Source organism: Dermacentor silvarum, chromosome 6 (assembly GCF_013339745.2).
Source record: "Dermacentor silvarum isolate Dsil-2018 chromosome 6, BIME_Dsil_1.4, whole genome shotgun sequence".
NCBI classification, from domain to species: Eukaryota; Metazoa; Arthropoda; class Arachnida; order Ixodida; family Ixodidae; genus Dermacentor; species Dermacentor silvarum.
Genome location: NC_051159.1, coordinates 151,410,894 through 151,422,899, shown reverse-complemented (window position 1 = coordinate 151,422,899; position 12,006 = coordinate 151,410,894). Strand labels below are relative to the sequence as shown.

Genomic DNA, 12,006 nt, shown 5'->3' with positions numbered 1-12,006 from the left:
AATAATTCGTCAGCAGCAGGCCACGAGTGGCAAGCAGGTCCCAGCCATGATTGGCTAGGACCTGCTCTTACGATCAGTTGTAGTGTAAGAATTTTTTTCTTGCATGGGAGAATACGGACAATGCGGACCCTGCAGACCCTGACGAATGACACCGTTTTCAAACTCAGTTGGCTATCTGCGTTAAATTCATCTGACAATATGTTAGACGAAAAACACACAAGAGTATTCCTCAAATAGATATATCGTAATATCTAATGCTTGCAGCGCTAATACGTATCTTGGAGCGTTCTGTCCCCACGCATAATTCAGTTAGGTGAGTGCGTTGTTGACTATAACTTATAGTTAACAACCGCACTCACATAACTGAGTTACGTATTAAGTCTTTTTTTTCTCAGTGCGCCAGGGCCTAATTCATGAAACATGCACTACAGAAATCGCATTTGCATCATTTCTGAGATATTCGCAACAGCACGCTTACGTAAAATATATTGACGTCTAACGTGTTCTCGTGCATTAGATACTTATAAAACTATCTCGCAAGCCACGAAACCTTGCGACGTGGATCTGTGAAATACGATAAAATGCTGCGCCGATATCCGCAGCGACATGAAATGCCGATATCGGCAACGTCGCACGAGTTGGGCTCTGTGTTTTGCGCGGCCTGGCGATTCTAGACGACCCTGCGCCGTCTTTATGGCCCCCTAGTGAGGAATTTCAGTCCTAGTCATGAGGCCACTGACCGTGAAGCATTTCTTTTAGATAACCAAAAATCTAAAGTATCCGCATGCTGGATGACGTAATCTAGTGGCGACAGCGATTGTTGTCCCTCCTACACTGTATTGTGTCCCCCACTGTGGTGTCCCTTTATTTCATTGACCTGTTGTGGTTGATGGCGCTGGCTGGCTGGCTTATTTATTTATTTATTTATTTATTTATTTATTTATTTATTTATTTATTTATTTATTTATTTATTTATTTATTTATTTATTTATTTATTTATTTATTTATTTATTTATTTATTTATTTAGAATAGCCTCAGGGCCCAGGAGGCGTTACAGAGGTTGCCACATCATTGCCATTTTCTCCGTTTTCGCATAGCTGCACAAAAAGGCCTTCGAAACGTGGCGCTATCTTTCGTTTGCCTACGCAACTACAGATGGGAGTAGTTGCAGAGCAGCAACATAGATGTCGCTCTTCATCAAACATTTAAAACGACAAGCAAGAAATTGAGAAAGAACATTTGTACAATAACATAAATAGCAATTATAGTCTTGCTTTTCTGAGGTCCAGTCGGTTGCCGGGGGGAAAAACATGCAGGAGCAAGTATCCGTACCAGGGTGATGGTAGAAAAATCCGAAGACGACTCGATCAGCACAACGTAATAAAATGCCACCCAGCCCAAGGCGCAAGAAACGTCCATCTTGATGAAGCAGCTGGGTTCAAATCTGATGGGAGCGTTAAATGGTGAGGGGTCGAGATAAGCAAGATATGTTTTAGAGAATCCGTGGATAAAACAACAGGGAAAAGATGGAGCTGTGGTTGTTACAGGCATAGGTAACGTAACAAGGTAACGTAGATATAGGCAAAATGCTGGACTGCAATAGATATGTACAGCAAAACGTGACTAAATGACGCAGGTTAGGACGCAAAATAAAGTGAAATGATAACAGGACAGGAAAGAATGCTCGTTCTATTACTGGTCTTATTTCACTTTGTTTCCCGTGCTAACACCCCGTAATAAAATTAAGAACCAACTAGCCCAGCAAGAAGTAGTAATAGGTGACTCTTTGTCGCTACCCCGTATAAAAAAGGATGCCACTAGAACTTATCAGCATCATCATATTCAAGGATGGCGCGGCTGCCTTATAATCCATGGATTGGAAAACGACATGAATTTCTCAATCTACATGACAGAGGGGGTTTTGTCCACAATGAAGCAGAGAAAGAATGAATGCATTGGTGTCAACGTAGGGATTTGGTATTATAAGTGGGCCAACACAGGATACAAGGTCTGCATTGTCGAGAAGAATGCACACATCGCGAATGAGATTTTAACCGCCTGAGTTGCCATGAGCCGTGATCACACTTGAAGAGACGTTCAGGGAGAAACTTATTAAAAGCTCTAATGTTTGATCACATTTGGCGTGCTTAAGTTTTTTTTTTCAGTTAATTATTTTTCGTTTTTCTTTATTTATAGCTGCTTAGCAAAGAATAACAGAAACTTTAGTAGTGTGGTTTGCAGGGCCGGTTGGTGCATGATGATAGTATATGGGGGTTCTAGCAATCACAGGCGCGAGCACAAGAAAAAGAAACGCAAAGGACGACGCTGGTCCGTAGTACAAGAAACACGTAAAAAGGAGCCCAAGGTAGAAGAAAAGCAGTTTAGTAGTGTGGTTTGCTGGGCCAGTTGGTGCATGATGACAGCACAGGGGGGTTCCGTGCGTTGTCCTGTGCGTTTTTTTTATTGTACTCGCGTCTGTAATTGCTGGAACCATCCTATACTGTAATAACAGCAACATTTCAGGACGCATGGACGTTGCCGAGTTTTACTGATAACATGAGCCGTAGACTCACCGTTATACCACAGATGTTCGAGAAGCTTCTTGGAGATGTCCTTTCCAGCCTTGAGCTTGCTTGGTGCAGGCAGGTCAGTCACCTTCAAGTCCAGGAAGAGCAGCGACACCCGGTTCTTGTATTTCGCGTCCGCTGCTCAAGTGAAACAAAGTCGAAATTAGAATCTTTGCCTCGTGCAGTCTTTCTTGATACAAATTCGCACGTCGCCGTAGGTGCAAGGGTAAACGAGTTTCAACATTATCATTTTTGATCATAAGGACTATACAGCTGCATTTCACGAGTTGCTTTCAGAGTCGAAATACTGCCTAAAGTCTCTTATTGTTTTAGTATTTAACCAGGCGTTCGATTTATACACTTCCAAGCTAGGCTTTCTTCCTTTGGTCCTGCCAAAAACTTATTAGGATGGTTCCACTTTATTGTGTTTGGGACTTAATACTGCCACTTGATTTGGGCGTCTCCTACGCAAAATAACCTATATAAAATACAAGGTTTACAAAAACGGTTTATGAGAGCGGTTACCATAAACAGAAGAGCTGTCTCTCAAATATAACATAATGTTAATAGCAAGAGCTTAGGACTATCGCCTCTGTAAGTAATCTAAACAATAAGTAAAAAAAAAATATTATGAAAGCCAGACGAAACTAAAATGCCACGTACTTGCATACAACACACGAAACGTTTAGCCTTGAAAAGTTGGAAAGTTGACGGACATCTTATGTTTTAAACATGATGAACAGGTTAGGTGGTTAAACATTAGATGAGAAATGCATGAAACCTGAAAACATGAATTTTGAAGACCTACGGAGTAATCACAACGGGCGTTAATGCATAGTGTGGTATCCACCTTGTCATGTAACAAATGTATAATATCTGGAAATGTTTGTCTTTCTAATGGCTTTTGACTGTTTATTGTGCGACTTCCTGCCATGCAAATTGTTTCACGTGAGAGTATAACATTATCACATGAAACCTGAGTACATTTGTTGTATTTATGCTATCCCTTACCTTCTCTTATTTCGTGTTCTGTATTTCATTTTGTCTTTTTCAATCATACGTTATTCTACATACATTGATTTAGAATGTGCAGCAAGGGCTCAAATATTTCAGCGACTATAACTGAATAGAACAAAGTTGTCATTCTGACAGCTTTGTGCACTGGTCTCCGGCATTGTGCATGCCTTTGCATGATGCAAATAAGGGTTATGAATTTTACTAGCAAAGCATCAAGTATTTTGATTTCGTATTCTGTAGATTATGTACCGTTGTGTAATTTACTTGAGGTTAATGAACTTGGTGTACTCTTTCATACAACCTTACATGTTCCTGTCCAGACTAAATGTGTCGCAATGCGGGGTCAGTGCTTTGTCAGCTTTGTTTGCAGACTATCAAGTTGCAGACTATCAAGTTGTACGTAGCAACCTGCCTTCCTCAACTTAATTACACGTCTGTGGTCAGGAATTGCACTTCTAAATCGAACAGTGACATCTATGTACTATTTGTAATCACTTTTACGTTTGCAATATGTGCCGTAAAGTAACTAATTAAAAGTTATTATTGTAATTATGTTAATTATTAAATTCAACATTTTGATTTCTCGTAGAAGTAATGGCCGCCTCATCAAGTAATTTAGCTCAAGGGTGAGAATTGTGCTTTCTCCAACAGCCATTTTTTTAATTTGGTGCAGTTGAAGCAGACTCTTGTAGGACGGGTCCATAAAACGTTTCTGAACATATACCACCATGGCTTCGCTGACATGAGCACTGGATCTTGTTCTAGCACTGTTGAATTATTGTCATTGCCCTCAACCTCGTTGCCGACGTAATAGTGCTGACTTTCTCTTTAAACACCTTCATGGTATCCTCACCTGCCCCGAACTCCTCAGTTGTACCGTGCTTCGAATTCCACGTAAGATTACCAGGGAGCAAGGACCCTTTTATGTTCCTGCCTCCCATAGCCAACAATCAACTATCCGCAGAATAACAGTCTTTATAGCATTTATTTTGTTGACCTATATACTTTTAATAGGTCGCTGCGATTGTTTCTGAGCTCCGCCTCCATTGTAGTACCATAGTAGCTTTCCCACATTCTTGAAGTCTTTTTATTTTTGTCACGAAGCTATCTTGCCATTTGTTTAATGTAAACTGCCCTTTTTCATAATTGGCCTTTTATATTTAATGTGCTTGTTTTCTGGTATTGCCCATTTGTTTCCTCTTATTGTTGTTCTTTTCCCGCTTTTCTTGTTACATTGTTTTGCAGTTGTTTTTTTTTTCCTTTTTTTGTTCTTTACTCGTTCGCCAGCATTCAGACCTTAGGTTTGTTCTTGGGCATTTTAAATAAAGTTAATTATTATTATTATTATTATTATTATTATTATTATTATTATTATTATTATTATTATTATTATTATTATTATTATTATTATTATAGCTGTAATAGATTGTAATTCACTAACAAAACAGCAATTAAGTACTACAACCTTCTTTGTCTACGTTTATGTCGAGTATACAGATACGACTTACGCCCATATTCCTTTGTTGTCATCTTGCTTATTGGATCAATTTTATGCAATTGTAATGCTGAGTTGCAAATGCCATGCAATGTCAGATTGTCTTCATTCCGTTCATGTTTACCTGATATGTTCAGTCTACAAAAGTTGTATGTATTTTATACGCGTAATTTTTTCGAAGATCTTGTATCTGCCGATTCCCACCCTACTAAATTTCCGAACAGGGACTGTAGTATTCAGAAATAAATTATTACAAACGAGGCAGCGAACGTGTGGCTTACCCGTTCCGGTGACCTTGCGGATGTACTCGAGGTAGTCGACGATGTTCTCGCGCATGTAGCAGTTGCGGAAGCAGTCGCAGGGACTCCCATGGAAGGTCTGCTTGGCTGTGCCGTCGCTCTGGAAGGTGACGTCAGCCTCGATGGCGTTGGCGCCCAGTCGGAGGTACTGGTCGACCTCCTTGATGGAGTTCACCATGTGCGCAATGTTGAAGAAGGGCCGCTCCAACTCTTCCAGCCGGATGGCAGTTGTGGGTCCCGCTACGGACCTCTGCATAATAGGAAAAACCCATGTTTTTTCATGTTTCCACGAACACAAGGTGACACCGTTACCATTACATTTGACTGGACCAGTAGATAACTACTTCCACAGGATCATTTTCCCACCGGTGCAATAAAAAGTAAAGAAAAGAAGAAATACACAGTAATAAAATAACATGATAAAAGAGATTTACCAATAGAGAAAAGTGTAGACGATCGAAAGCACTTCACATTCACGACTGAATTTTATGGCGCACAAAAACTGCAGCATTTCATGACATCACAGATTTCGTGCTTTTTTCCTCCCATCAATTACAGGAAAGGCGGGTCAAACCGTTAATGTTGAATTTTATTTTGCTTTCCAATGTAAGGTAATCACTATTTTAATAATAAACACACCACTGCCTACGATGAGTTGAACCTGTAAGTAAATAGCTTGGGAGAGCAGTAAAGTTTCTTTTGAGATTGCGCCTCGTGATACCAGAGATATTTGTACCAGTTTGTACAGACACAAAAACAAAAGTGAGACTTAGATCTTTATAGGATATATTGAAATTAGTAATGCGTTGATGCAGTTCAGTAGCACGTGTATTAATGCGATAGCGTTAAGGGCCCCGTGTCGCAGAAAATTTGGCGTCGGCGCCGGCGTCGCCGGCTGAGAATGTCATCCCCAACCACGCAGGCTCTCATAATATATTTAGGTATATGTATATGCCACGCCTTGCTATATGACGTGCGTTATATGCGGGCTATATTGCCACACCATTCTATCACTAATGTTGCTCATACCTTGTCTTACATTCTTGACAAAGCTATTCCTCGGAATTTTGGGAATGACAATCCACAAATAAATGTCATGAAACAAAACACCCACAGCGCATGCCTTTTATGTTAAATATTCCCAGACAGAAATATTAAAAGTGAGAAACAGTAACGGAAACCTAAAATGTTATTTTTTGGTGTGGTTGTGCACTATGTCCGAGATCGCCCCACGCAAGAGGCCGCGTTTCTACCAGAAAGCTCGCCTTCGTGCATAGCGTTCGCCGCCAGCGTTTCCCGGTAACCATTATGGTTGCATAAGCTGCAGTTGTCTGGAAGCGTGAGAAGCAGTCAGGGATCTTTGAATGCTATCGCATTATACTCTTAAAAGTGAAGCTTAAGCGTCCTCCAAATTTTAAAAGTAATTTTGTTAACTCTGCACGAGTATTTAATAATCCAGCTTCGTTCAGCTTTCAGCTGGCTTTTGTTTCTGCCATTCATTTTTTCGGCAGTTACGGGGAGTGATCTGCAGTGAACTTCATCACACCATGCATTTGACTCATCAATACCGTGATATGATCCATCCTGTTTTGCTCAAGATATTCGATTACAAGTCCTTATATATATATATATATATATATATATATATATAATTTTATTTTTACATTAACATTAATACATTAACATTCATTCTTCTGTGTCTTTATTAGTGACTTAATACCTCGAAAAGGGGAACCACATAAATGGTCAAGCAAGATCGACAAATGATGGCGTGATTTAGGTCAACATAAGATGGGAAGCATAGCAAATGCTTTCCTATTAATGACGAACCTCAACGTTAACAAATGAGAATCTGACGCATGCAGACTATTTACTATAGGAAAGCTTACCTTTGCAACGAAACACAGCAACGCGGCTGCGATGATACGGCTCCTGCTGGCCTGGGCCATAGCTCTCTGGAGAAGCCCTGCGCATAGGGGATTGTCGTTGAATACCAGGAGTCCAAGAAATGTCAAAGCACGCTATCGCAAAATATGATGGCGAAGGCCTGTTTATCCTCATTACTGTACAGGCGATTTGCATTTTGTTTCCTTAAAGCGACAGGACAAATTTAGAATTTCGCATAAGCGCTTCCCGACTCCGGAATCAGCATGGTTTCACAGTACTTGCGCCGTGTACTCAGCGGTGGCAAAGGCGTTACGCCTGCTTATACTGTTACCAAATTCGCCAAGCATTTGTACCGCCTAGACTGCCATACCAGCGGCATTGTGCACCGAAGTCTCAGTTGTAACTTGTATATGTGGTTACAACATCTGGTTACATCTGTTGTAACAGATGTAACCATTTGCTGTGGTTAAATATGTTGTAACAGATGTAACCACGGCAAATTCAAACGTTCAAGATGCCTTTGTCGAGATTGTTGGCACTGGGACATGTTGGCGCTGCACCTTCCGCTGAAGTTTTCCACACTTGACAGAAGCGCCAAAGCACACAATCTAGCGAGCGGTGGAAGCAGAATAGAAGGGACGCTATAAAGATTCGCCGTGACATCTAGGAAACTCGCGCGACCCAATGGACCATAATAAAGTTTTTCCATCCATCCATCTATCCATCTCCGATCGCGTAGTACGACGCAAGAGTGTCCGAGGTCTGAAAATGTTCTAGTGCAGACAATGATCTGAGACAATGAGCTATATCAGACAATGAGGTATACATGCTGAAAAGCCATTTTCAGCTTGATATGCAACTACAATAACGGGAAAAACTGAATGCGCCGTTTATAGGACACCCTATAGGGCACGTGGCTGGTGACATAAACAAGGGCGGTAAGCTTGGCTCTGCGTCATGCGCACAGTACAGCTGAGTACACAAAACAAAAGAGAGACGCAATAAACAAGCATTTCTTAACTACTTGCAGAGGGCTCAAGGCTAGCGCTACAGTTATAGAGAAACTTTATTACTGATGGGTTCCGGAAAAAAAATGACCTTGGAAGAAATGGCCCCGCGTGTAAAGCAGGAATAAATGACCCCAAAGGCCATATGACAGCAGCCAAAATTGCCGTAATCAAACGTCAAGCGAGCATATTAGAATCCACTACAACATTACACGAAATATATTGGCATCCGAAAGATATTTTCCTGTAGAACTGTAGACAAGACGATGGATTTCTTACGTTTATGTGGATGCTGGACGCTCTCGCGTTCTTGCCACTTGAAAACGTCAAAAATGGCAGTTGTCTGTTGAAATAAATAATGTCACAGGAGAAATAATCATCCCGAAGTCTGGAAAAAGCGGTTTGTAAACCTGATCACGCGCAGTCATATCAGCGTCACAGTGCGTAAGGCAACCAACTCCTTGTAGTGTGAAACAGCGACTTCGGCCATGAAAATTGCACAAGACTGAGCTAGTGCTCTCCGTAAAAGGATCAGCAAGTCGGCGCTCGTCGCCTTACAACGCCGTCTCCAGAATTTGCAGAGTACAATCCCGGGCCGACAAGAACAGATTTTGTGCATGATCTTGGACAAACAACTTGGTTTTAAGTAGCCTGTGCGCAAAAACAAAATTGTTCGCGCAACATTTCGTGAATAGCATATCCGCTCATCTTCCTGACGAAAACCGTTAGCTATCTTATCTAGCGGTACTTCTGTTGATGACGGCGCCACCCGTGGCTTATCGGCTCTTATAATGTGACGGCGCGCAGGCCGCTCTTGTAATTTACTTTCTTGTCATTGCCAATTTAGCTCTCGCCCATTAAAAAAAATGAATTCTGGGGTGTAAGTGCCAGAACCACGATTATTTCCTTGAGGAGTCATTTTTGTTTTACCATGGGGCCATTTTTTTCCTGCAAGTCTTTTTCTCGAGGGCCATTTCGTCCGAGGAAATTTTTCCTAGACACATTACAGATAGCTGGCCTTAAGATGTCGTGTGAAAAAAAATTCAGCAGGAAGCGCAAGCTAAAGCAAACAGTCAGACGTACTAAAGAAAGACGATATGCCTTTAACTTTATGCTATTCTTATGTATGGCTCTGCGACAGAGCGGTTGCGTCGATACGAGTGAACGTTAAGATTGCGCTGAGCTACTAGGAAATGTGCGTGACAAGTTATCATGGCTGTCCACGTATAAAGATAACACTGATACAAAGTCCGCAGGGACACTCCTCTCGCTGCGCATGTGCTCGGAAATAGTCGAATGCGTTATTTTGCTTTACGACTCGAAGACAAGCATCCAGGTAACATGCGACGTACAGGTTTTGCTGCGATGGCCGTGATATCCACCTCACGGCAATGCCGAACAGCGTCACCAAAATGTACACGGAACGAAATGTCTTAGCTGAGTAACCCTCCAAGCGTAAAGGGGAACTTATCTCCATTAACATGAAAACACGATTCGCGAGCGTGAATCAGTCCATTGAAAGGCCATACCTGATCGATCAGTCCCGGAAGTGTACAGTCTCAAGGTGCGTTCGCCAAAAGTTTCTCAATCAGAGTGAATATAAATCGCGCCTCGCAACCTGTTGGGAACGAGAGCAGCCGGTGTTCACTTAATCGGAGTTGCTCACGCTATACGCCAACGCAGTGCGGCAAGTCCGATTTTGTAGGGTGGCTGACTATCGCAGTGACATGCACCGTAACGCCTTTAGACGCACAACCGTCCTTGAGATTTTTTGATGAACGCCGGCTGCGACGCCTCTGCGCATTTCTGCACAGCGGCACTTCGCGTGCGCTTCGATGAAACGGCCACCCATCCACTCGGAGAACCCGGTCGCCCGTGTTTCGCGGAACAGGGAACGGCGCCCTTCAATCCCACTCAGAGCATGACGTGTCGTCCGCGGTGGTGAGTGCATAACCGCATGCACGCTGGTGCGTTTGCACTCACCACACACACAGAAAAAGGCGTTAACCTTTTTTTTTTGCTTGCAGCGAGAGTATATATGTATATATAGGGGCGTGCTCGATACCTGGCTTACGGTCACTGAAGCGGTGGCCGAGAGCTGTAGGACAGGAACAGGGGGCGGGAGTGGAATCCACGTGTCAGTACGGAAGCAACGTGGGAACTGTTTGTTCGTTTTCGCGTTGATTATGGAGCATACCCACTATCAGAGTTTGGCCAGGATATGCGTGAAATCCGAAGAAGGCATTCGGTTCTGACAACAAAGCAACGGTACCGCATGGGCAAGAATCAAAGAAACGGGAAATACTTTAACCTATTACACACTTAGCAAGAATATCGCCTTGAAACAAACATTCTTCACCGGCTGAGCACGCACCCCCATCACAGTATCCAAGAGAGGTGGCTCCCTGAGAAAATGTCAGGAGCTGAAAAATTCACTCCAAGTTGACAAACAGTATACTTCCAAAATGCCCTTTTAAATGCGTAAGCATTTCTATGGTTACCCAACGAGAAAACTGTCTGAGCGTCCGTCCGTACTCCGTGTAAGACGATCGCTTTCCAGACAAAGCCAGCTGCGGAAGAAAACGACGACGAACGCGCGAGCTGTGACACGAGCGCGTCTCTGTAACCACGTGACGTGTGCAACCAGGCAAGCAAGGCACGCCTATAAAGTAAGCCAGAACTGTCCAGCACCCGTGGCTTCATATCGGAACGTCGTCAGCGCACCTGGCGCCGCCACCTGCACTGAGCTGTTTGCTTGCCTCATCAGGTCACGTTGAGCCGCCTTCCACAGCAGTTCGTGCCGCCGCGGCGCTGTCGCATTTACCGTAATGGCGCCAAGAGGGCCGCAGCCACCTAGCACTGCTAGGATTACCAGCAGAGTTGAGTGTGAGCACTGAACACCAGGTCGTTACTACGAAGTGCTTACGCATCTGTCAGATAACTCCCTGAGGAGATTCTACATAATTTTCTTTATTAAGGAACTGCGCCAAAATAACAACAACAATAATAATAAATTGTGCAGGTCCAACGCACATGTTGTCAACGCATATGTCAATCGCTTTAAATTTGTTAGTATGAAAGAAATTTCTGAGCCAAGGGTGTCAATACTCTCTAAAATTAGTTATAGATGACACACTTCGTCATCGTCGCGGTTGTTGTTGTTGTTTTGCTTCTTTTTCTTCTTATTCTTATCCTCCTTCTATATTACCCGCCAACACTCCTGATTCTTGGGATCCATATACAGGGCGTTCATTTTTAAGCTTTACGTAATTTTTAGAAATCGCCTGTGACAGGCAGCATAATTCCTATCGTTGAACTGGGTTATTCGAAGAGGCGGACATTACTAGCACGAGAAGTCGAAACACATATTCAACTAATTAACACAGATTGACTAATGAATTTCTTAGTTAATTACTTTACGGCACATATTGCAATTTGCGATTCGTAGCCGGTGAGTTTGCACGATGCATCCACTCGAAATTAATTTCCAGGATGACACCAGTTTCGAGATATCATTTCCCAAAGTGTTGGATGAAATACATGGGTGTTCCAGTTACGTTTCTGCTTCAATGTATAAATCAGCATTTTTGTAAAAAGGTAAGTGGAACAACAGTGCATTTTTGCGGCGAGTTTGATGGCGCATATCTCCGAACTGGTGACATTCTGGAAATTCATTCCAAGTGGATACGCCTGACAAGCTCGCCTGACAATTCGTAAATTGCAATGTGTCGTA

At 42.6% G+C, this 12,006-nt stretch overlaps 1 protein-coding gene across 3 annotated transcripts in view; it reads right to left on the bottom strand.

The window, feature by feature from the left end:
• Window positions 1–12,006, bottom strand: part of LOC119456237 (dermonecrotic toxin SPH) — a 59,454-nt gene that overhangs the window by 7,006 nt on the left and 40,442 nt on the right. For 2 of the 3 annotated variants that reach the window (XM_037717886.2, XM_037717885.2), the window contains exons 2-4: window positions 7,269–7,345; window positions 5,362–5,629; window positions 2,575–2,706 (exon numbers count right to left, since the gene is read on the bottom strand). In XM_037717886.2, the coding sequence (XP_037573814.1) occupies window positions 2,575–2,706; window positions 5,362–5,629; window positions 7,269–7,328 (460 nt within the window). In that variant the 5' untranslated portion in view covers window positions 7,329–7,345. Of the gene's footprint in view, window positions 1–2,574; window positions 2,707–5,361; window positions 5,630–7,268; window positions 7,346–9,802; window positions 9,940–12,006 lie in introns of those variants that run through there. The other variant, XM_049669617.1, reaches the window with a different exon arrangement.